The following is a 25,284-nucleotide window of genomic DNA, read 5'->3' on the forward strand; positions in this document are numbered from 1 at the left end:
AAACAAGCATCAACACTGAAGGAAAGGTGAACGTTTTTTTCCTTTTTGAAGGAACTACATGTGCACCAAATCTACCAGCATTAAGGCCGATATGAAACAACTCCTATCTTGGGCAGCATGGGCGCACCAGATGGGGAATGCCAGAATGCGTCCATTTCTCTGGTTATACAGATCACTGAAGATGTGAGAGCCAGGGAGAGATCATGTAATAATTTCATTATCATGTGCTGAAATAGTATACTTTTATCAAGACTGAAGGAGTGGTTATTATATGCTTGTATTGCTCTAATTTTATGATGGCTGTCGCCAGGAAGAAGATAATAGTTTCCAGATAAGGACATCTCGCAACAGACTTGAAAGACAATGAACAAAGCCATTACCTTGGAGTATCCTGTCTCTAACAACACTGTTTTGCCAATGCTGGGAAATAAAAGATAAAAGGACTATAAACAGTTAAAAAGTAACCCAATTCCTGTGAATAGAGGCAGGTGGTAATGATCAAAAGCCAGGGCAGGATTTAAAGACACACTCTCTGAAGCAGCAAGAGAGAACTGGTTTCTGAGTTGCACAAGCAAATTGCACCACCTTTGAGATCTCAGGATGTCTGCAAGAAGCTGCGACCTGCCAGGATCCCCAGGTGGGAACTCAGCAGATGGAGGAAACCAAACCCAGGCCTGTATCCAGCTTGCTGAGGTTTGTTTCAAGTTCTTTCTTCCCTGGTTTGGCTGGAAATAAAACATCTGCCTTTAGAGAAGTTGGCTAATTGCTGTGTATCACTGGCCAGGAAGTGAACCACGGATGGTCTACATAAGCTGAACTTTCTGAAATAGTCAGAGGGAACTACATCCCAAAATCTAGCAGCGGAGAAAGCCTGACTGCTCTCAAAGACATACAGAGATGCTACCTAGGGCAGGCACCTACAGGTTGTGCACTCCAAAACTGAGCAGTTCAGGAAAATAATTTTTATTTGACATCCTTGGAGAAACTGCGTAAATGCCATCAAAGTCATGTTAACAGTCCAAAAGCAACGATGCGGTCAGAAGGGCTAAGTAGAAACTGTAAATCAACCCCCAAATCTAGTGATTACTGTCTGAATTCTTGAGAAAGAGAGAAAAGAACAGGCAGGAAACTGCAAAACTCCACCGGGATTTCCCCAGGCCAGCGTGCCTGAGGCTCCCCATGGTCTCTACAAGAAACCAGTGACCTTGAACTGTCTGATATATAGGTGTTGGGGATGCCTTTACTGGCTGAGACATAGGGAAAAGACTGAGGGTTACCAGTTGTTTCAAGAAAAGGATTATAGGGAATGCAGAAATGAGTACGTCCATCAAAGCTCAGTAAAATCCTGTTGGCTTAATGCCACCTGCTGCAAAGAATGCAGCAGCGCTTCTCCAAGAGCTCCTCTGCTATTCTCTAGGAGCAGAAGGCAGGCTGGAATCACCAACATGCTGGTGGGAAAGACCTTCTAGAGACCTCCACTCTAACCTCCTGCTCACAGGGGACCACCTCCAACACTAGATCATCTGAGACTTGAAGTGCTGTCATGATGGAGAACCCCCACCTCTCTGAGGATCTGCCCAAGCACAGCACCACAATCCTGGGAAATGATTTTTCTTCCTCCCATGTCCAGTCTGAACCTCCCAAGCTGCACCTTGTGGCTGTTGCCTCTGGTTCAGCTGTCTGCCACTGGCAGAAGAGTTTCACTCCATCACCTTTGTAAATGTCCTTCCAGCAGCTGTAGGCTGTAAGTAGGTCACCCTTTAGCCTCTTCTGCACCAGACTGAACAAGCCTTGCTCCTTGCCCAGACTTCTGAGCATCCTGACAGCCCTCCACTGGCTCGCCCCCAGCTTCTCAATAGCTGCCCGACTTCATGAAAACTGTGTGTGCTGAAATAGTAAACTTTCTGAATAGCTGCCTGACTTCATGAAAACTTTGTGATTTTCATTTCAAACAGCACAAGCATTTTAGAGAGAATGACTGACCAGAAAGGCAACCCTACAATGGACAGTTCCTCTGAGACTCCCAAATGTCTTCAAGGATGAATTATGGCCACCACATTATAAACTACCTGAGTCAGCATTTACAGTTGCTGCTAGCTCTGATATTTGGGCTGTATTCCTTCTTCAATTCCACGATGTGAAAGGCAGAAAGAAAGGGGACCTGGCTCATATGCTGATCTGCCTGAGGGTTATCAAGGCCAGGAAGGAGGATTAGCTGGAGTCTGACTCACCCACTGCTCTGCACAGGGACTGCAAAGGGAAGAAGGTAAGCAAAGAGGAGAATGGGGAGAGCCTGGTGGTGAAACACTTACTTGTAATTGTTGTTGATGTCAGAAACGCGCCAGACGTTCTGCAAGTCAAAGCCCATCCTCACCAGCTCCATCTCAAATCGGTATCTCACATGGTCTCCTGGAAGAACAGGGCACAGTGTATTTACTAACAGCTATACAGAACTGATGAAATCTAAACATGTTAGTGGCAGCTCCATAGCAACTATCATAGGCTAGAGAAAAACTACAGGACAGCTGGATGGCAGGGATCTTGCTTCAGAAGCCAAAAAGAGTTGTCCTTCACAGGGGTTCCTCTGCTTATTTCATTAAGTCAGATCACCTCTCAGTCTCAAGGCACTGAGTGGCATGGAAACAGCCTTCTCACATCAATGTGGGACTGTGGGGGGTTAATTCAATCCACTTTTGCCCTTCTGACAGAGATGGCTTCCAAAGTGGATGTCAGGAACCCCACGGCAGAGGAGTACTGAGCACCCACCCCAGGCAGTTCCTTCTTCCAGACTCCTCTCTCAGAGGCTGACTCAGGGTTTGCTCTCTTATGTTTTAGCCTCGCCTTACAAATCCTGGATGTCTTTGTTGCTCGAGTGTCCAATGTTGTTAATAAATAAATACCGCAAAGCTCTTCACCTCATTCATGTCCTGCAGCAACAATTTCCACAGGTAAGTTTATTTATACTAGAGAATAATACTTTCTCTAAAGGAAAACACAGCAAATATCTCCCAGTTGCTGGTGTTTGGGACATGGTAAGAACACATAGTATACCTTTTCTCTATCAGCCTCTTTCTGATATCTCTTTCAGCTATACTATTCAAACCCATCCCTCAATCCCAACCTGTGTTTGAACATTTCATTCAGGCTACTGCTTCTCTAGCATCAGCACATTTTTAAGTCTAAAGCCAGGTTTGTCACTCATTTTAATCCCCCTTTACTCAGGATGAAGCTGTTTAAAGACAAAGCAACTGCAAGTGAACTTTGTGTTCCCAGAGACGGGAAACTCCCAATCCACACGAGGGCACCATCACAGCTCTGGTTTTCTCTTCATGGATTCAAAGATTTTATTTGTGCCTGTGTTAAGGATGAGGCAGACATCTCCACAGACGTGATCCCAGGAATGTCACGGTATTTCGAGGTGTTGGAGGAGAGATGCAAATGGACTCATATTAATTATGCCGCCTCAAAGCTGATGTTGTTTACTATCCAGGGACAAGGCTGCTTGAGCTCTCTGTCATCATGATGAGAGTACTAAAGTATGTGATGTTTTCTCCATTCACAAGGAGAAAGGGAAAAGCTGCTTATGTGTTGCTGGCTCACAATGCTCCTTACTGTGCTTATTACTATTATTCCTTTTACTGTGCTTGTTATCCAGCCACACCTGGCCATCAGCTGGACCTCTAGGCCAGGTACAGGATACTCCTTAGCAAGATGAACTTAGGCTATGGCTACAGCAGAGCTTAAGACATATAGCCAGACATCAGTTTATGAACAACAGTTCAAATGGCATTGCAGTGCTTCTGGACAAAAGAGCAGGAAGGGGACAAGCCAGGAGCTTACCTGGACGGCAGAGATGTGCATGTTGATCCTCCTCATCAACACAAACTCCTAAGCACCACGCATGGTAGGCAAATGCAAAGAGGTCCTCAGGCTTAGCAGGCCGGGCAATGGCTCGAGTTAGCCTCTTTAGCCACTCCTGGCACTGCTTAAACGTGGAGAAATGGCACCTGCAAACCCAAATGTAAATAATCCTCAGTGGGTATGTTCATCCAGCCAAGATACATGGACAGGGAGCTCTGCTCCACTTAACCAGGAAAAGGAACAAAGTACCAAGTCTTAGTAACCTTGGCCATGAACAGCTTAATTCCAATGGCAGCACAGAGGGAGGCACCAGAGCAGATCATGGCAACTGGCCTGCAGTGGCATCTACAACATAGTAATAAAACGCATACCTGATCACTTTGGAGTCCTTGCAGACAATGTGAAGCTGGAACATATCCCGACACTCCACACTTTCCATCATCCTCAAAGGCACCTGTGAGGGACAGATGTAGGGCATGACAAGGCAGACCACATCACATAGCAGACATAGCAGCTTTGCCCACAGGCCCATCACACACAGTCATGGCTCTATCAACAACCACGAGCTTCTAGTTCAAACTGCAAACCCACTGCAACGTTTATGAAGCTTCAGGACTCAGCATAGAGCCTCCTTCAACAATTACTATTCCAATTTCTATTCTGTCCCTGGGTAGTCTCCCAGCTGGGGCCAGTTACTGACTAAATCGCATCCAGACAAGCACAGGTAACAGGCAGACAAAAGCTGCAATGAAAGATGGCAAGTCAAGACAGCGACAGAGCCTTAGGCTCCCACTGCCTGACTCTCAGTTGCTGGTCTTCAGGTAGGAAAAGCCTCATTAAAACTGGCCTGCAAGAGACCTTAACAGTCTTAAAACCACCAAGTTCAATGCTTGAATTTAAAGAGAACAGCAAAGGAAAGACCTAATTATCCAAAATAAAACCCCATCCACACACCACAATGCAGAAGCAAAACAGCAACTGCATGACCAGCAATAAGTAGAGACAGCATCAGGCTTGGCATCCTTCAAGAGGCACAGTTCCCATGCCACAGACCACAGAAATGGCTTATGCCGCCGTTCCCCCCTCCCCAAAATACTGCGAGAGATTATGATTCAGGCAGCAGGAACAAGCAGATCCAGACTTACATTGATCACAGAATCCTTGAATTTGATATGAAGCCGGTAGTTGGAGATGGCGATCACAGCATCGTTTGCATGGCCAAGATACTCCACGCCCTCGCCCTGCAACACAGTGAATGGGACCTGGAAGGGAGACATCACTAATTCAAGACACATGCAGAGTACTTTGCATACCATAAATGCCAAGAGCTACCTCTCCTACTGCCTTCACAGTGCATCTCCTGTGGGAAATCATTCACAGCAACATGCTCTTCCTGCACTGAGAGCAGACAACAGCACGAAACAGCACTGGTACCCGCTGCCCAGCCCCATAAGATGGATCTTCTTCCAAGGAGCCACTGAGCACCTCCTGACAGATAATTATTTGCGGAGGAGAGGTGTGACCACAAACGCTATGTACACCAACTGTGGGTATCTGGCAGCAAGGTTATTGCATGGGGGCAGAGGGATTTATGGTCCCTGCTTTTCAGAGAGGGTAAACGCAGCCCTGGTGCAAGTGGCATGATAAAGGACACACCTCGGGCACAGCTCAGACACGAGTTGGGGAGTGCTCTGCACAGCTCCAGGGAGAGCCTGATAGGATCAGAGTCCTCTGCCCCAAGGCAGCATCGCATATGTGATCCTGCTGTGTCATTTAAATGAAGGGGGCTCTTAGCAGCACTATGAGACTCACTGGTACCAATCCAGGTAAACAAATGAATCAAAGTTTTGCTCAATTTCTGCTAACAAGGCTCTGAGGGAACCTCTGTGTATGACTGAGGAAACATCATTAAAGTTACCTGTATTAGAATTTAAAAAAAAAAATCCAGATAATCAAGTGTCTTTCTGTTTTTCCCTATCAGCCTGGACATGCCATAGCTATTTTTAAAACAAGGGATCCTGGCAGATGGCCAAGTTTGACTTTTCTTTGCTTGTATTAAAAAAAAAAAAAAAAGCCTAAAATTCACCAGGCCCCTTTTTCCTTAGCTAAGTAGACTCCTCATTGTTCCCTGAATGCCACCTACACCAGGTGATGTTGGTAGCCAATTATGCAAAAAGTCATGAAGATTTGTCATTTCAGCCAGAGCCCTTTACTTGGGGGGCAAGGCATCTGATGAAACAATTCATTAGACTGTAATTAGTACAAGTCAGACCACCTTGCCTTTACTTCTAAGTTGTTTCTATGGCTTGGGTATATATATGCTGCTTAAAAATTGAATTTCCTGTATTTTAGACTTCATGTGGAGGTGACAATTGTACTAACAACTTCTCCCTTCTTAAGTTACTTGTACAAAAATAATAGCCTTAGACTAGCATCTGTCTGAATACTCTCGAAAAATGTTAATTATTTGACATTAAGAGAATATACTCTCTTTATTTCTGCAGTTTATTTATGCACACTTGCCAGAGCTGGTTTTAGTTGGCATGTGTTTCGTGCTTACGTGGCTCTTTCACACAGCAACAGAAGGGAGACGGATCAGAAACGGGATGGTAAAACTGCAAGAACTGACAGAGGGAAATCCTGGAATAAACTGACAGGTGCCTGAATACAGTTTGTAATCAAGATGATGGTGTCCTTTTAGACTTCACTTTACATCAAGAGAATAACAATTTACCAAACACAAATTACCCTTTGGGAGGGATGAACTTTACGGTCCTCCACACAGAAGACTAAAGCAGATTCTGCTCTTCTCCAGGTAGTCTCAGCTCAGAGTCATCTCAGCAGCTTCACCTCCCACAGGCCACAGACCTGCAGCCTTGACCCCGTGCAACTCCTCAGCCCCTGTTTGCTCCATCAAGTCAATCCACCTGTTGCCACATTTCAGTCCTTGCTTTTATCAGCACTATTTACCAAGATGATGCCAATCACAGAGCAAACTCAAATACTGCAGCAGCAGTGAGAACATACAACCTGAGCCTGGCTCCAGCCACAGTAGGAGGCTGACAAGCACTGGGACAAGGTGGCAGTGGACTATGTTAAAGGAAGCAACAAACACCCGGAGCCTTTGGCTGCCACCGTTCAGAATACCAACCTTGCTGCACAGCAGCAACAGTACCAGGGTCTCTTTCAAGGGCCTTTTGCAGCAGGAGGCTGGCACCATACGGAGGTTTCTCTTTCCAACAGCTCTGCAGCAGGAAAACGCCAGGAGCAACATGTATTAGGGCCAGATCAGCCATTGCAATTGCATGCTATGCCTACACAGAGCACAGCCTAGCCCTTATGTTCGACCTGCCCCGGAGAGCATCTACCTGCTGCAGAGAGCTACGCAGGCAGCATCACAATTTCTCACTGTCAGCACAGGCGGAGGACAGGGAATACCCAGGACGGCTCTGTATTGCATCAAGAAGCATATGCGATGCTGTACAAATTGCACTGTCTTGGCAGGGCTGGGAAGGCAGGGCCAGGGTGTACAGAACTGCCGTCAGCAGCCTCCACGCAGGCGGAAGGACCCGCTGGTCCGAATGTGACCTACAGCACCGGCCAGGCCGCGGCCTCCAGAACACGTCCTGGGCTGGAGAACTGCTCTCAGGTTTCACACTACCAGAGTCGAGCCTGCTGCATCCCAAAGCTGTTTCGGTTTTCTTACTTCCTTACCTGCAATGACTCTTCCTCCTTTACAAGCTCTTTCGGGGGGAACAAGTCCTTGGCCTGGATATACTCCAAACTGGGAGGGCCTTCCTCACCCTGCATTGCAAACAAAACACACATTGAGACAGGCCCCAGCCAGCAGGTCTTATGAAAAGCCAAAAATCAAAGCTGCTGGATACTCTTGGCACCCCAATACCTTGGGGATCCCCTGGACCTGTGCATGGAAATGCCTGTTCTGCCTCCAGACCATAGTCTCTGCATTGCAGGACCCCAGCAGTTCCTCTGGCTGTTGCAGAATACCCACAGCACAGCGAAAGACTGAAGCAGGTCTCAGAGCCCCATCTCTTCCAACCGTGTGGTATTTGGAAAGCCAAGCAGATGCACCTCGACCACGCACCAGATCTTGGACTGATGTGACAGTAATTTGTCATGTCAAATGTTACCCCATTACCTTCACTGTGGCACCACAGCAGAAACACCGTAACACAGAGTTTCCATTTACAGTGCAGCTCCGACTTACTCTTCCTCCTCTTATTTTCATAAGGATTGCTTTCTTTTGGGAGTTTTCATTTTCACTCTTAGCCCAAAGAAATCTGGGAAGAGCCTGATCCTTTTTGAGGAGAATATGCAAGTGTGAAACATAACCCTATAACAACTGTATCTAAATGCACCCAATTCACAACATGTGTTACTGACTGGTGACAGCACCCAAGGAGGGTGTTCATCCTCAGGGCAGCTGAACATGTCTAACCTGCTCAGATGGACGCCCTGGAAAGCTCATGGAGGCCTCAGAGAAGTGGTCTGAGAAGACAGACAGAGCCTGGACATGCCATCCTCAGAAAAGTAGAGAGAGTGTCTCAGTTTGGGCCCTGTGAATCTTCAGTCACTCATGAAATCTCCGTCCCAATTTTTACCAACCCTCACCCCACACTGTCAAACCACCGGCTTGCTGTACAAACAAGCAGCATCTAGACACTCAGCTGAGGATGCTAACTGCTGGGAGCCCAGGATGGTGTTGATTCCACATGTATTTGGTGTGGGAATGTTTTCTTCAGAATGCCTCTTGCTCTCAAACTATAGGTCCTCTAGGCTTCACCATTTATTAGGAAATATTCTGTTTTGTAAGTATTAAATAATATTGTAAAATGAAATATCTTTCTGGGTAAGTCACCCAAGCCAGAACCCCAAATTTCAAATCTGAAGACACAAGAACCCCACAGTTTGGGCTCAGTTATATTTAATATGATGCTGAATCCTCTTATGTTGCGGACAGCCGCTCAAGCCTCAGCACCCACAGGTACAGCCTGGCCTGAAGCACTCACTGGACCTCAGACTGGGGCAGACAGACCCCACACAGCCCTCCTCCTCCCTGGGTCGAGGTACCTGTGCACACACTGCTTGTAGCTAGCATAAGACTAGGCATCAACCCCAGCTGGAGGCAAAGGCACCGCCCCTCCTCACCCACTCACCAGGTCCCTGCGTGAAGCTGTGAGGGACACAGGGCACAGCACCTGCTCCAGTAGCCACCGGTTACTGGAGACCATGGGGGGTTTGGGGGACTCTCCTGCCAGCGGCTCGCTCTGATGCTGAGGCGCTATCCCGAGAGAACACAAAGGAAAGGTGTGTGCCTGTGTGTCGGTGCAGCAGCAGGGGAGCAGAGAGCCTCTCCCATCACCACTTTGCAGCTTGCAAAGAAATCCCAGGGAGCAGCAGGAACTGGAACAGGGCAGCCCGAGCTCTTGACTGGCCTGGGTGTCCTTGAGTTCCTCCTCGCCTGCAGCACGGGATGGGTGAGAGGCTAAGCATCTACTCAGATCTCTCTGTCCTGGGGTATCAGCAGGGTAGAGGGCTCAGTACCCCACTCTCTTCACAAGGCAGCCATCTCCTGAAGCCCTCAGAGCCCATTTGGCCATGAGTCCTTGTAGGGGGGCTTTCTGCACAAAGGGGCATCAGATCTCCTCTGAGCAAGAAAACTCCTTTCCCGGAACGCATAAAAGATACAGAGCTCAGGTCCCCCTCCCACTACACCACCATCCTGACAGCATCAGCACAGGAGGGGGTCTTGCACACCCCTGCCTCCCATGCCGCAGCAGCCACGGCGGGAGTGCAGAGCTCCCCTGGGGTCAGCTGCTCTCACACGGTAATTTTCCAGCTCCAGGCAAGGACCGGCTGGAGCCTGCATGCCGCGGCAACGCTCACCAGGGCCTTCTGGCCGACTGAACCTGCGGTGCCGGGCGCCGCTGTGCCCTTGGGCCCGGGCAGGGCAGCAGCACAGCAGAGACGGGGGCCACGGCGTCCTCCACCGGCAGGTGGGAGGGAGGAGAAGGGGATCCCCCTTTTCAGGGGGGCGGCACACCAGGCCTGGCAGATGCAAAGCGGGAGGATCCACATGCAGCCCAGCTTCAAGGACAGGCCTGATCTGGGACAGCCGGCTCAGCACGGGGGCTGGAGAGAGAAGCTGACTTACAGCCCCACTTGCATGGAGGAGAGGAGGGGGGCGGGGGGGGGGGGGGGCGGGGAAGGGGCGGAAAGCAGCACTTACAAAGCAGTTGAGCATGGAGCAGGAGACGCGGCCTGGCAGACTCATGTTCACTTCCCGAGGCGGCAGCTGGGCCGGGCACGCGCAAGCAGCATCTCCTTCCTCCGGCCCTCTGCTGCTGCCGGCAGCGGCTCCGAAGCCGTCGCGCCGGGATTGCCGCAGCCTCCCCGCTCCGCCGCGAAGGGCAGGAGCATCCCTGCCGCCGGCGGCCGGAGCAGGTGCCCGCCACCGCCGCCGCTCGCTGCCGCTGACAATGGAGGGAGGGAGGGCGGAGGACGACCAGACTCCACCTACCTCCGAAGGCCGCCGAGCACGACTCTGCCATCTAAGTGTCTCCCTGACAGGCGAGACAGAAAATGGAGAGACCGACGGAGGGATCACCCCTCCTCTCCCCCTCCCGTCCCCATACGCAGAGCCGGCACCCTGCCGACGGGCGGATGCCGGCGATGCGTCCCCTTCCTCGCCGAGGTGCCAGGCGGAGCGGCTTGCCGAGAGATGCAGTCCGGCCCCGCCGGCACATGCCTCGTGCCGCGCTGATGGCGCGGGCGGGAGCACCGGGAACAATAGCGGCGAGGAGGCGTTGCGCCCCGGCAGCCAGCCCTCCGCCCCGGCTGCCAGCCCTCCCTCCGCCCCGGCTGGTGCTTTCGGACGCTCAGCCGGGAGTTTCCTGCTGCAAACCTCTGCCTGCGATCCGCCCGCGGTCCTCTGTGCATGGGCAGGGAGAGGAGGACAAAGGGGCGGCCCTGCCGCTTCCTCACTGCTGAAAAGTCCTCCTTCCCAGGAGCTCCCGTGTGCGCAGGGAGTACCGGGACGTCTGCGGCTCCCATCAGCACCCGTGTGCCGGGGCTTGGTCCCTGGTGCGGACAAGGCTCCCCAGGGCCACCACTCCCCTCGCTGACCGCTTGGATGGTTAGCTCCCGCGGGAAGTTTCACCAACTCCGGTTTAGCAATGCTTGCAGACATTGGGGAGATGCCTCGGGTGCAGGAAACGCTGTGGGTTGAACACCCAGCTCCCCACCCCAGCCCCCCAGGAGCTGACTTTTACTACCTGTTGCTCGTCAAGTCCACGAGCAAACAGCAAGCTCCCGAGGCCACAGCCTGTTCCAGAAGCCAGAGGACAGCAGCCTCCTGGGCAATGCCACCTCCATTTCTATCATCAGCTGCCACCCTGCCCTCCACCTCCCACCACTGAGCCAGAGTGAGAATCTCTTTCTTAAAAAGCAAAAGTAAAACCCAGCCCTTCATTAATCCTCCAAGTCCCAGGGCCAACTATTTTGCTCAAATCATACCAGCTTTTTTTGCTCCTGGACCTTCAAAACAGAGCACAGCCTGCAGCCATTAAGCTCCTCTTAAATGTGATTGACCCAAAGACACCACCGACAGCTCTACCTAGCAATACCAACAGCATCTCCAAAGGTTTTTCTCAAGTCAGATAAAAGATTTGGCCATTTCTCCACAAAATCGTGAAGGGTTAATTATTCTGAGCTGCTTTGACCAAGGGACAGCTTTCCAACACCCAGGCCTGCTGCCCGTTGTCACTCCAGGGCAGCAATGCTCAGGCAAAAAGCCATTCAGCCAAATGCCTTGCTGAGAAAACAAACACCATGGACTACCCCACAGGCCACAGTCACACAGGCTTTGCTATTCAGGATAAAAGCCCTAGAAGAAGATGAGACCATGCCTAGAGATAAGCCATGAAATCCCATTACCACCTTGGCTCCATCCAGCTCCACCATTTAGGTGGTTCATGGTGGGCGAATGTCAGGCACTGCCCAGCCTCAGGGGCACCTGACTCCACCTGGCACCCACAAACCAAAACCCATTTGCATTACATACAAAGTCAACACAATGAGGACAGAGGGTTATGGATGAGGTTACAGATTTGTCTTGGCCAAATCTGAGCAGCAGGAGAGATGTCCCACTCCCCACAGGTTCTCCTCTGGGGTGAATGCCAGAGGTCTGCTGAGAAACCAGAGCAGCAAAAGGTGGAAGGAAACTTTTGTACTGGAAACAAAGTGTAGCTATAAAAACTGTAAAACAAGTATTACTTTTTTTCCTGACATGTATGAGCAGAAAAGCAACAAAGCATGTCGGTCAATAACAGGTGAAGCACAGAAGTCTTTTATGTGGAGTCAGAGCATACATCGCTATTTAACATATTAAGTGCATACAACACATGACCAGCATTTATAACATACAAAAACATGGACAAGGCAGGTAAGAGGTCTGCTCCAACCCACGGTGAGATTCTTAGGACCAGCTCTCAGTTCAGGGCCTGGCATGGGGACTGCTTCCAGCTCGAGTTGCAGAAGGACCTTTGTAACCCAAAGCTGCAGCTGCGCAGAGTTAAAACGTTGCTCATCAGATCATTACTTTGAATTTCCAACCTAAGCTGACCTGAACATCCACAAATAGATCTCCCGCTTTCACTGAAATATTTTTGCACTTCTAGCATTAGAAAAAGACTCACACATGGCTTAGAAACTTCTGCACAAGAGCTGAGCCTGGTGCAGAGCAGAAGTAGACCTTGCATCTTGGAGCGTTCAGCAGCGTCTCAGAGGCTCACAGTTTCAGGAGGAACTTGATTCAAACTCTGCCACTTTCACCTCCTCCTCCAACAGTTCACAAAATACCTGCTCTCATTTCCATCCAATCAACAAGATGAGGACAGGAGCAGCAGCAGTGAGACTGCCCGGTGCCGGGCAGCCTGGGTGGCCAGGAACAGGAATGCAGAGCGCTCACAGCCTCGTTTAGCTGGCTTAGCTAGAGGGATTTCCTAAATGCCACCTCAGATGCTTCCCCAGCTGAACAGCTGGTATTTGCTCCATTATCACTAACCACCACCAGACCGAACAAGGAAGACAAGGTTATTTTCACATAACTGGGCTCCTCTGAGTGTCGTCCATATGCACATTCATGCAGGGGGAGGGAGAAACCTCCCTCATTTTCTCCCAAACACAACAATTCTAAAGGTTTCATGTACTCTGAGGAAGAGAGGAGCTGATTGTAACACGGACAGCATATTCTTAAGGCCAGTTGGCAGTACCTAACCCTTTTTTCTCCCACTAGCACTGCATGCTGTTCATGCTGTGAGTGGCACTCTCCTGTGCTGCTCCTCCCACCCCTCCATACGCCTCTGCTTGCACACTGCAGGAAAACAGCTTGCAACCTCTCTTTAAGGTCCCAGAAGGGATCTGGAGGCTCTGAGATAGCACAGTGCTTGGCAGAGATAGGACTGGCACTCAAGGGGCCATCCTGCAGCCTCCAAGGGAGACAATATTCCCTATAGAGACATGCCTGCATGCACCAGAAGCCCAGCCTGCAGCATTGGGGTGAGCTGCCATCTGGTCCCACATGCCCAGGGAATTCGTACTGGGAGCACAGGACAGCCACCGTGATGCTGAAATCTCTCCAGTCAACACCCTGAACTGCACCTTTTCATCAACGGCTAGCTCAGCTTTCTGCAAGACAGAGAAAGGGTGGTCCCAAAGAGCAGCTAATGTCCACCCTGCTGGGCCACCTCCGATTCCTCTTCACAGGTCTGCAGCTCAATCTCTCCCCTTGAAAAATTACAATCCACCCAAGCAAAGATCTGCAAGTGCCTCAAAGAGCTTGAATGACACATAGATGCACTTGAGGAACCCAAACCCCTTGTGAAATACAGGTACTGGCAGAGTCTACCACTTGCAGAAAGGTGGAAGCAAGCAGCCAAAGGGTGAGAAGAGGAAAACTGGTCCAGTCCACTGCATGGAGGTGCCACTGCCAGCATACTGGACTTAGACTTCTGAGTACAGGTATACCCTTCCCAACCCTGACATATCTTTATCCTCCATTTCTTTTCAGTACCACAACTAAAATTACTGTAAATACTCTTTCATTAGGCAGAGGGCACCACTTCCATCCCTCCTACATATTAAGGGTGGGCTTTTCACCACCACAGCATGATGCATCACCCTGCAGATGGAGAGGAGGCAAAGCAAGGGGCTATGGCCATGGATGGCAGAGATCTGAATCCGAAACCCTGTCCCTGGTAGCACATCCATTGCACTGACTGCCCTAATCTGCTTCCAGCTGGAGAAAAATGACCGAAAAATTGGCAGGAGGAGGTGACTGTCCTGGGAAGGTACTCCCAGGACATCAGAAGCAAATTGACGGAAACTGGGGCAGCTCTGCCCAACAGCCTGGGGCTCCGGCATTCACCAAGCCTTCACCTGCTGCTGCAGGCTGAGATGGTCCCAGCAGCAGAGGTGTTATCAGGGTACTCTACTTTGTATCTGTCCAGGTCTGAATTTTTTTGATGAAGATCAAAGCAGGAACTGGTTATCTGGATCTTTTTACAGGTTAAGGAGTGGAAGGGAGAGACTTGTATCATTTACCTCACCCTAAAAGTTAAAAATTATCCTCTTTCTGCTTAGCAGATATCTACATCAGGGTGAGATGAACTGCGCATGTATTTCTATTTCTCTCCACTGCCTAGGCAGAGAATCTACATGAGCTGATGCAGAGAGCTGACTAGCTGTGGCCAAATGGACTTCTTGTTCTGCCTCCTCTACTTTTGTTGCACGAAGGGCATCTTTTTTCAGGTCCCTCTAAAGAAATAGTTCATTTCCTCAAAGCCTAAGGAGGCCCTTGGGTAAACTGAAAGGCTGCTGAGCCACTGAGGTGGCCTCCCAGAAATAAACCCCTCAACTTGTGTGAAGAGAACAGAAGTTACTATTTTATACCCCGTAAATCAGGACTGGGATGGTGAGTGCCATCCTTTCATCTTTACAGGATGATAGAAAAGCTTATATAGATCTGTAATACTGCATTTAATATTTGTTCAGAAAGCTGCCCAGAGGTGAGCACATAACAGAAATACGAAGCAAGAAGCCTTTGAGAAGAGGGACGAAAGGACAGAAGTCAAAGGCTATCAACTCTGTATGCCAGCAAGAGTGGACGAGGGATGGCTAACCTGTGAAACCCCACCTATACTAACAGTCATGGTCCCCTCCAAAGGGTATGAACTATCGTGGAAATCCAGATGTCTACAGTCCCAGTATCCCCAGCAGTAAGAAGAAGGAATGCTGCTGTGGGAGTTGTATGGCATGCTAAGAGCTGAGCCCTGAGCAGCTGGCAGAGCAGCACAGCAGCTCGCACTAACTTACCTGCCAGGTTAGTTTTAAGTAATGTATTAAGGTACTGGATGCTTGTTAGGACTTCCATGAACCAGAGTTAAGGATTAAACCACCACTAGTGCTGTCTTCAAGGTCATTTTCATCAGCAGCCAGTCTTTGGGGAAGAAATGAGAAGAGTCTTACAATCAAAGCAAACAAAACTCTCAGCTGACACTAGACCCAGCATTCACAGCAGCAGAAAGGGGAGAGCAGCTGGTAATGCACATTTGGGGTGCTGCTGAGTAAGGTAGAAGCTTATGGGGATGCCCTTGCTAACCAGAGGGCATTGGTGCAGTGCCCTCTGACTGTAGTGATCACAGGTAATTAACTAAGTGCTCAGCATGCCTGCAGGGAACAGGGTTTCCAGCCAACCCTCCCAGCAGCCGGCTGAAGAAGGCCAGCCCAGAAGCGCCCACAGATTAGAAGACTACCCCATGGAGCATCCATTAACCAGCAACTGACCTCCATCCCTCCCCCTGCAGACCTGCACTTAACTCAGAGTCACAACCCTCCAGAGAGGTCACAAAAGGACTCAAAGGAGGGTGTCAAGAGTTTACACCAGCTCTCTACCTCTAACTGCTGACAGAAGCTCAGGTAGGTAGGTGGAGGCAAATGCTTATTTCTACAGCTCACAATTATAAGTTGCTTTCTCTCCCCTGCCATGGGAGATAAAAAGCCTATACTCTCTTCCCAAAACAGTGGGAGAGAGGGGTGGGGTTCAGTGTTGGTTTTTTTTTTTCCTTTTTTGTTCCCAAAAGGAAAAATAATTTTAAAAAAAATCAAAGGAACATTTTAATAAAATATGAAAACCCCATTAATCCTTTTCAGAAGGTCCTTTGAAACTGTAAAGTCATCTTCATGTATTCATAAGGAGCAGAAGACCCTCTTGTCTAGAAGAAACCAAACTAAGGGCAGCCCATGGCCCGGTCAGGATAAGTATCTGTCAAGACACATGAAAGGAGTGCAGTGAAAAGTAAAAGCTTCCATGTTTTAATAAGTCCAAAGTTCCAGTCTACACACCCCAAAAAGAATACAGGTCCAGAGAGGTGTGACAAGGATTAAAGATGGCTTCTCTACAGAGAAGAATTTAAAAGACTAGAGCTCTTCAGATGTCTGATGGGAATGTGACAGAGATCTACAAAATCCCAAAGGGCATGGGGTGCTCACAGGCAGCGCCACACTTCACCATTACTCTCAGTACCAGAACAGGGGACCATCAACCAAAATGACATGGGGCATGTTCAAAAACAAAGCAAGAGGGGCTACCCCGCACAACTCGGCAGGACAGCTCTTTGCTGCAACGTGTTGCAACTGCAAATCTTTACTTGGTTTTAAAAAGCAGCTAGATGGAATTCACAGAAGAAAAGTCTACCAAGGTCTCATAAGACATCAATAAACTGTTTCTGGATTACCAAGTCAGAGCTGCAGATCCTGACAGGTGAGGGCATACACCAGAGAGATGCTCTCCCCAGGCTCCCCTGCAGCATTTACCGGTGGCCCCCCATCAATGGGGTATCTGACTAACCAGGCCTTCGATGGACCCAGGCTGGCCTTTTCCATGTTACCTGGAGGAATTTTTTTATGTATTTTCCATGTGTTTATTGACTTTTTTTTTTTCATTCATATCTGGATACATCTGCATCAGTCTCAACTCAATCCCATACAGAGAAGTTGTTGGGTTTTTACACTTCCAGTCTGACACCAGGGTAATTCCAACTTGAAGCATAAGACACTTTATTGGGTTACAAGGGCATGCTTTCATCTCTCCACCCCAGAGCAAGCTCCTTAACCTGAAGTGTGGCAGAAAGCTCTTCCAACAGAAAGCACAGGAGATCTTGAGACAAAACCAGGGAGCATGAGAATAGGGACTTGTTGTTAATAGATCACATGGGAGACAATCCCATAGGAGACATCACTATTTCCTCAAGCAGTCTGCCATAATTTTTAAATTATTTTTTTTTTAACGTTTAACCTAAATTTTCACGTCCTCAATTTGAATTTCCAGCCCTTTGACTGTTTCTGCCGTTCTTCTCTGCACTCCTTCCAACATAATGATACACTTCTGGCAGCGGCGAGCATGAAGCTGATGATAATACCATGTTACTGCAGCAACGTTCGGGCTCCCTGCCCACCCACAGCCCAATATGCAGATCACCATGTTGCCTTCAAACCCCTATTCAAACTACCACCCTAACGACACTTTCAGCATATCTTTCAACATTCCTGGTCTCCAGCTTTCTTTCTCTCATCAGATCACGCATATTTTGGGTTATTTCTTGCTGGAGGCATTAGAGGCACTTTACCCGAGTTTATCAGCAATCTGGCTGTTTTGGCTGTGTTTCAGTCTTTCCAGATTCTTTTATACCATATTTTTCTATGACTAATTATTGTGAAATTTCTGCTACTTTGGTGGCACCAGAGCACATTATTAACATGGTGTTAAATCTTCATTGAGAGGTGACAGAGGAACAGAATGAGAAACCCCAGCATTAAGTAAAAATAAATCAGTAAGCCACAAAAACTGGATGACTATGTCAGTAGTCCAAGGAGGCAGAAGGGGATTCCAATCTTTCTTACTTTTTTTCCTGTATATTCCAATAACAAGATTAGGGGTAAACTTATCCTACCAACAGTATATCTTGGCCACAGTAATAAAACCTCTCTATATTACATTATTATATATAACACACAATACTATAGCACTCTTCTTTCCCATTCTTGTATTTATTCTCATACATTTAGCAGCATCACAAGATTTGGACACACAAAGAAAGAACAAAACCACCCACAGAGGACAGAGGCAGACTAGAATGTATACTCACCATCCTCAGACACTGTCCAAAATCTTCTGGTTCAATCACAGCTCAGTCTCTTCTTGCTCTTCCACTAGTCTCACCTGCAACAAAGCAGAAAAAACCCAGAGCAGAAGTTTAGATCAACAGCAATGATACTTCAGTATGAACATAGAGGGGGGGGAAAAAAAAAGTAGAAAAAATAACAAACAAACAAAAAAAAAAAAATCAAGAGGCCAGCACCCTGTATCTATCACTGCTAACCTCTATTTAGTGCCCTTTCAGGAGCTGCTGGAAATTAGATTCAGCATCACCGGGGAGACACCAAATCCTTTTAGTCAGCTGGCCACTACACACAGCATGCAGGACTTGTTACGCATCAGCACTCACCAGCCAGTACCCTAGAAGCACAAAACCCACACCTCGGGGGAGCACAGGAGGGAGCTGAAAGAAGAAAGGCTTGGTCATTATGGTTCAAGGACCTGGGGAGGATCCTTCTTCATATGAAACTGGTGTGCTTGGAAGAGATCGCTGTGGTCTTGGGAGGAAATCACCTCTAAAATCAAATCTTGTCCTGCCTAGGAAGTAGGGCAGGATGCAAGAGACCAAAGTGCTGTGCAAAAACTAGCAGCCCCTTCTGCCAGCTTTCCCCCTGCTAGCAGGAGGACTGGTCACAGAACGCGTTTCGTAGAAGGGAAAAAGCCAAGCAGCAAGACTCGAGCAAGGTCCTGCTCTGAGAAGATCCTTTCCAATACCACCAGATGGTCCCACAGGTGATCCTGGGATTTCCATAGAGGAACAGACCCTTCCTTGAGGTTTTCAGTTCTCTCCGATATGGGATCATTTGATCACTAACATATCTCTCATCTGTACAAATTCTGCCCTCTGTTCTCCTCTTCCAGCCCCACACAGAGGACTGAATTATACACAGTCAAACACTGCCATCGGAAATGGGTTGACAGCCCTGTAGCTGCTCTGTGCACTCCTGTTCCCGGTGCCACTCACCCAGCTGCGCAGCCCCTTCACTGTGCACACAAGCAGCATGGAAATCTGCACACACATGTCCCAATGGTTTTTAAAAATAACAATGTTTTGAGTGGGGATGTTCAGTATTTAAGTGTAGCCTGAAGATGGCTTAGAGCTCATCAACCAAATCTGATTTCTGCCAGTCACCAGCAGCCTGTAGCATGACAAAGCTCCAGGAATGCTCAAGGTCTTTGGTAATGTCCTGGGTTCAGCTGGGATAGAGTTAATTTTTACAGGAACCTGGGAGGTGGGGGGGCATAGCCGGGGCAGCTGACCTGAACTAGCCAAGGAGCTATTCCATACCATGTGACATCATGCCCAGTATATAAATGGGGAGTGGGCCGGGGGGAGGGCTCTCCTGCTCTCTCTCTCGACTTTCGGTGGGGGAAGTGGCAGAGCGTCGGGTCCCGGGTGGTGGGCAGTTGCACTGTGCATCACTTTTTTTTGTATACTCTTTCATTAGTACCGTCGTTGTTGTTGTAACTTTTTTTGCATTGTCCCAGTAAACTGCCCTTATCTCAACCCTCGAGGTTCCAGTTTTTTTTCTTTTCTCTCCTCCATCTTCCCCCTATCCCACCTGAGGGGTGCGGGAGGAGTGAGCGAGCGGCTGCGTGGTCCTTTGTTACCGGCTGGGCTGAAACCACGACAGGCAAGTTTTGCCACCATGCATTTTTAACCTTTTTCCTCCTTAGATTAAATACAAATGTCAACAAATGTGGAATTAGAGACTGTCTAAACATCTTGCACAACATACCCCAGCTGAGAATTACTCCTTCTTCCGCCGTTGAGGAATTGGGTCAGCTACAGAAGAGTTTCTGAATACCTACTCAAGGCTTTCCTTCCACTCAGGGATTTCTTTCCCAGCCCAGAATTATGTGAGGTTTGACACCCACACGTTAGAAGGCCAAGCTGAATGCCAGCACTAAGGAGTCATTTCTGAAACATAGTCTTCATTGTGAGCAAGCAGCACGTAAGTAAGTCCTTCAGCACTGCTGCGCAATGCGGGAGGCAGCTCCCACCCTGCTCTAGCAGTGCTGTCAGGTAGGAATAATTACCCTTGTACCTTCAGTTAATTTCCCATGTCCTGCCATGCATTTGATGAGAAAGGACAGAAGAAAGGAATGGAGTACAGAAAGGATTCAAAACTTGCGCACTATATTACCTTACATTTAAAAGCAGATCACCAAGTTTCAGGAAATACGAAAAAAACCCCACAGTGGGAATCAACTTTTTTCCTTGGAAAATAGAAAAAGCCAAATACTGCAATATCTCCCTCCAAACCCAGATCCAGCCTGTCTCTTTTTAACTATAAAAGGCTTTTTCCCCACTATTTAGCAAAATTACCACACTTATCAGACTTCATATAGAGAAAAAAAACCTAGTAGCAGCTTACCATGCCACCAGGAATTGTCGCTGCCATCTGGTGACTTACAAATTAGGTGAAAAGCACAATTAGCACGGGAAGTAAAATGTTAAGTTATGCTTTGTTCATTAGTCTGAAGATATCTGAATTATTGATAACACCAAATGACACACAAGTACTTTTCCTGTGGTACGCTTTGTACCAATTTATTAAATAATTGCTAATGGCTACTTCAGTTTCTCACTTCCTTCCTTGTAGGAGAAGTTGGTAATTGCTAGAAACTGCAACTTTCTTTGGCTGCACCATATTTGAGGATGTTCCTCCTTGCTCCCATCCCCCAAGCTATTCTTGAAAGCCCACTGCCCAAGAGCAAGGCAGTTCACGGCAGCCGGGACTCCTGCAGAAGCATTAGCTCAGCCTGAAGGAATGCCACCACTCCTCCGCCCCCGAGGGCTTCCTCATCCTGGCCGGAGCAAGGAAGAAGCTGAAGGGGCTCCTGAAGATTTATGGGGTGAAGGAAGCCAGGAGATACCACAAAAACCCAAGTGCTGCTTGTACCACCAAGGAAAGCCTTGGGCCTCCAGCACTACCCAAATTACATCTGGTCCAGTCCACCCATCTGCAGGCAACTTCACTCATGTACATGTGCAGCTCCATGTGCTCCTCCACTGGCATTGGAAATGCATCCCCCCCTGTTTCAGGGCTGGCTGTGGTCCTCCTCCTTTCAAAGGCTGCCCTATTGGACTGGCTGCTGGCTCTGCTGCTGTGACTTCCAGCCAAGCAGTCTCCAGCCCTCAGGAGGGAAGATGGTAGCTGCTCAACGCACCCAGCACCACTGCCCGACACCTCCCTGGGCTGGCACCTACCACCTCTCCTGGGGAAGTCAGGCATGCAGGTTTGCAGCTGCTCAAGGAGCTGTTTCCCATGCAGAAGGTTGGATTCCCCAAAATCCAGGTCAGAAGCTCCCCTAAAATCTTGGTCACAGGGGACGGGCTAGAGCTGGCCACCTGTTATGCCCAGCCAAGGTGGAGGCTGATACTGCTGAATTAAATGAAGAGGGGACCAGAGACAGAGACAGGCAAGACAAAAAGGATGAAACTGGAGAGAAGATAAAAAACCACAATGCCTTTTCAAGCATGGATGGAAACCACAGCCCAGAGCCTCATGCTGTTCTGCTACTGTGCAATCACAGACAGAGTGTAGGGCTCACGCCCCACAGCCAGCAGCCCGCTGCCCTCCCCATTGCTCCGCTGGAGGGTGGCACCAGACAGCACTAGAGGTGCCAGTCCTGCTGACGAGGCCAGTGGGGTGATGCTGCCTGACACACCTGGGTTGGGGGAAGTAGAGAAAATAACTCACTTCACTTGAGCATTTTTATAGACCGTATTCTACCCTGGAACTATTAAACTCAGAGCCAAACCCTCAGATAATAAGGAAGTGTCAGAGTTGAGAACACTTGTAAAAATCTTAATTTGCTCTCCCCATAGCCCTCTGGCCCACGTGGCTCATGCGTGTTATTGTACACTTCGTTACGCAACCACGTTATTTCCTCCAGGGATCTTTGCCTCTCCCAGTGCAAAACAGAGTGGCGGGGACTGAAGCAGCAGCCGTCTTGAAACCTCTGCCCCTGTTTGCTGCAGATGCTAGAATACACCTGGGAGCTGCAAGAAAAGAGCCTGGACAGAAGGACCCAGCTCTGCCTGCAGAGCTGGACCCGTCCTCCTCCAGGATGTTCAGCCACCACCCAAGCCAGACATTTCACAGACAACCAGTGACTATTCTCCATTTTCTGAATTACAGCTCCAGACTCAAACACCCAGGGTTGCCTCTCAGCTGCAAGCCAAGTCAAGGTGCGATATAAACTGTACATGCGCTGGAAAACCTGACTCTCCAAGCAAACAATTAGACTGTCAAAAATCAGAAGAAACATTTACTATCTTTCTGCCTCTTCACATCTCACAGAGGTGCCACAAAAGCGTATCGCTGCTTCACCAGTGTGTATTTACAGGAGCCTCACAGAAAAGCTTGTGAAAAGCTTAATAGCCCTGCCTTCAGCACAGCTTGATTAGCAATAGCGAGCCAGGCTTAGGAAACTCAGCATGGCTGCTCCCTGCGATCACCTGCTGTTGGCACACTGCGGGGAGCAGAGGTCCTTTGGGAGGGAGGAAGGATGCCCATCAGGGTGCACAGGGGTATTTCAGACATGCATGGGGAGCTTTGGAAAGGTGGGAAACGCAGCCGGCACCGATTACAGCTTCCAGCCTCGTTAGTGCTGCTGCGATGCAGTTTTCGGTGCGCACCCCAGGCGAGGTGGGTGGCCCCTCTGGCAGCTCCACGCTTCCCACTATGAGACTTGTTTTTAATTGCTTATAAAACTTTACCAATTGTTTGCAGTTGGACCAAAGCTCTCTGCGCTCAGTGCCTGCCCCAGGCAGAGATTTTGTTTTAATTTCAGCTAAAATGGTAGAGTTAGTCCTGATGTACTTAATGGGGAAAAACAAGTCCCAATATTAAACGGGGGATGTTAGAAGAAACAACCAGGAACCCTACTAGCCTTATTTCGACCTCAAATGAAACAGAACAGCCATCTCAAGCCTCTCAACTAATTAAGGGGCTAAAATTACAATTGTCAGACCACATAGTTACATGCAAAGCAGATTGTATGGGACAATCTTTGTTATTTTAAGCAAAATTATAGGTCCGAGGGCTGTTTCTAATGAAGGCCGCTACTAGATGGTCTTCAACAACAAAAAACTTTTAATGATGAGTAACTATTAAAAAGAAAAGATTGGGCGGCCAGATCTTAAGAATGTCTAATACCAGATGACGATGACAAGTTGCCAAAGTATTTGGATTGCTCTGCAACGCTAAGTGATCATACTTTAACTGCATACAGGTATAACCAGAGGCAAGGTATGAATTCAGAGATCCAGAATTACTCACAAGATGAAGGGCTATTGGAAAACAGCACATTGTGTACCTTAGAGGACCCCACAGTCACCTCTGCGTGAGCTGCAGGACAAGCAGCAGGCAAAGAGTCTATTGCAGTAATACATAAAAGTAGTAAGCAGCAGAAGTGTCAAATTGATGGCATTTCTGTCCCCAGTGCTGCTGGGGCCACGGCTACAACTGCCTCCAGGTGGCCAGAGCTAAGACAGCAAGTTTGAAGCAGAAAGACAAAACCCATCTAGCAATCCAAAGCAAAACAAGCTCACATATGCAGCTTAAAAAAAAAAAAATAATAAAGAGAAGACTTGTTCAATATGTTTAAGTATTTATGCAAAGTATAGTCAGCTCTGGGCAACTCTGCTGACAAAGATATAACTCAATCCAATTACTGGTAGATGAAGTTTCAGAATTGGATAAATTCTATCAAGCTTATGAAAAAAGCTGTCCTTTTTACTGCTTAGGGTACTTAGAACAGATCAGACACTTTTTTTTGGTTCAGGTCTGAATACGTGAATCCCCACATGCCTCTGAGTAAGTAGAGCTGCCTGCAATGCCCTCGGCACACCCCAACTCTGGCTGCTCTTCCCAAGGAGATCGGTGACTCAGGATTACAGACCGAATCTCATGTTCAAAGTCAACCTACCTACGAGATGTGGGGAGGGTAAGAGACATTCTCCCAGGGGCGGGAGGTACCTGCCACGGCACTGCAGCGCTGCACACACATTACCCATCCTGAGTACCAGGGGATGGTCTCAGACCAACAAGGAGCAAGACAAGGACATCATCTTGCTCAGCCCACAGCACAGAACCATGTACTGCCTGAGAACGGAACCACCCTGGCTTACGCACAGCCACCGCAGCAGCTGGGAGAGGGTAACAGCTTGCAAACCCTTCCTGGCCATCCAGTCTAAGAGTCAGTTTATGATTAAAATGCCCTGAAAGTGTTTTCCTTCATATTTAAAAATGATCAAGACCTCTTTGAAGACCTATTAGGCTCCTCTTGCATTCGAAGCAGGAACATCTAGGTTTCAAACACCGGATTGCACCCAAAAGATCAGACCAGGACACATAAAGCAGCTCTTTGCACGACTGCAGAGGCACCTGGGAAAGCTGCTGTAGCCAGAAACATTCCTGACTACACAGCACCATCCTACAGGAGAAATTCACCTTTTGGCCCTCAAAAACATACCCAGATGTGGCTAGTGTTTTGCTAGTCCTCATGCACATTCTCAGACCAAGTTTATACAGCTGTACAGTGAAGATGTCAGAGGCCATCCTCCAAACCAGTGCCATTACTGGTCACAGAGTCATGCGGGTAACATCAGGACAGATTATCCAGCCCTGCTTGACTGACAGCTAGGCATCAACGAGGAAAGAAACAGCATATGCATGTGCCAGCTGCAAAGGAGGGTAGTTGAACATGTGCGCACGGATAAGATTACAGAGAGCACAGAGCAACAGGACGGAAACCAGAGCCATGTTGGGAGAGCAAATCCCTGAGGAAGTGCTGAAGGAGCAGCAGAGCAAGGGAGAGAACGGGCAGAGCAAGTTCAGGGAAGGGATTTCAGGAGCACAACTGTTGTAGAGTCAAAACTCCTGAACAGCAAAGGGGGTGGGAAAAATTCGGAGATTTTGCCAAGCTCAAGGTTTTTGCAGCAGCAGTTCCAGTACAGCAGGTAAGGCAGGTTGAGGAGGCAAGAGACTTCAGTCTGAACAGGTTGCTTATGGGGGACTTACCATGAAAGTGTGGTGGGGGACAGAAATCAGCCACAGGAGGTGAGCAGGAGCAGAGGTGAACCTTGCCTTTAACAAGGGAGAAACTACACAGCATGGGGAAGGATTCAGAGGCAGGTGAGAAATTGAGAATAAGGGGGAAGGAGAATGGTGTAA

At 48.6% G+C, this 25,284-nt stretch overlaps 1 protein-coding gene across 7 annotated transcripts in view; it reads right to left on the minus strand.

Moving 5' to 3' along the window:
- MTMR4 (myotubularin related protein 4) overlaps positions 1 to 25,284 on the minus strand; it is a 58,910-nt gene that overhangs the window by 18,850 nt on the left and 14,776 nt on the right. For 4 of the 7 annotated variants that reach the window (XM_030026984.2, XM_030026986.2, XM_041126526.1 and 1 more), the window contains exons 2-7: positions 18,087 to 18,160; positions 7,576 to 7,665; positions 5,007 to 5,123; positions 4,233 to 4,315; positions 3,841 to 4,007; positions 2,313 to 2,409 (exon numbers count right to left, since the gene is read on the minus strand). In XM_030026984.2, the coding sequence (XP_029882844.1) occupies positions 2,313 to 2,409; positions 3,841 to 4,007; positions 4,233 to 4,315; positions 5,007 to 5,123; positions 7,576 to 7,665; positions 18,087 to 18,089 (557 nt within the window). In that variant the 5' untranslated portion in view covers positions 18,090 to 18,160. Of the gene's footprint in view, positions 1 to 2,312; positions 2,410 to 3,840; positions 4,008 to 4,232; positions 4,316 to 5,006; positions 5,124 to 7,012; positions 7,107 to 7,575; positions 7,666 to 10,111; positions 10,544 to 18,086; positions 18,161 to 18,320; positions 18,405 to 25,284 lie in introns of those variants that run through there. The other 3 variants (XM_041126525.1, XM_030026983.2, XM_030026987.2) reach the window with 3 other exon arrangements.

The sequence above is a fragment of the Aquila chrysaetos genome, chromosome 10, assembly GCF_900496995.4.
Source record: "Aquila chrysaetos chrysaetos chromosome 10, bAquChr1.4, whole genome shotgun sequence".
NCBI lineage: Eukaryota > Metazoa > Chordata > Aves > Accipitriformes > Accipitridae > Aquila > Aquila chrysaetos.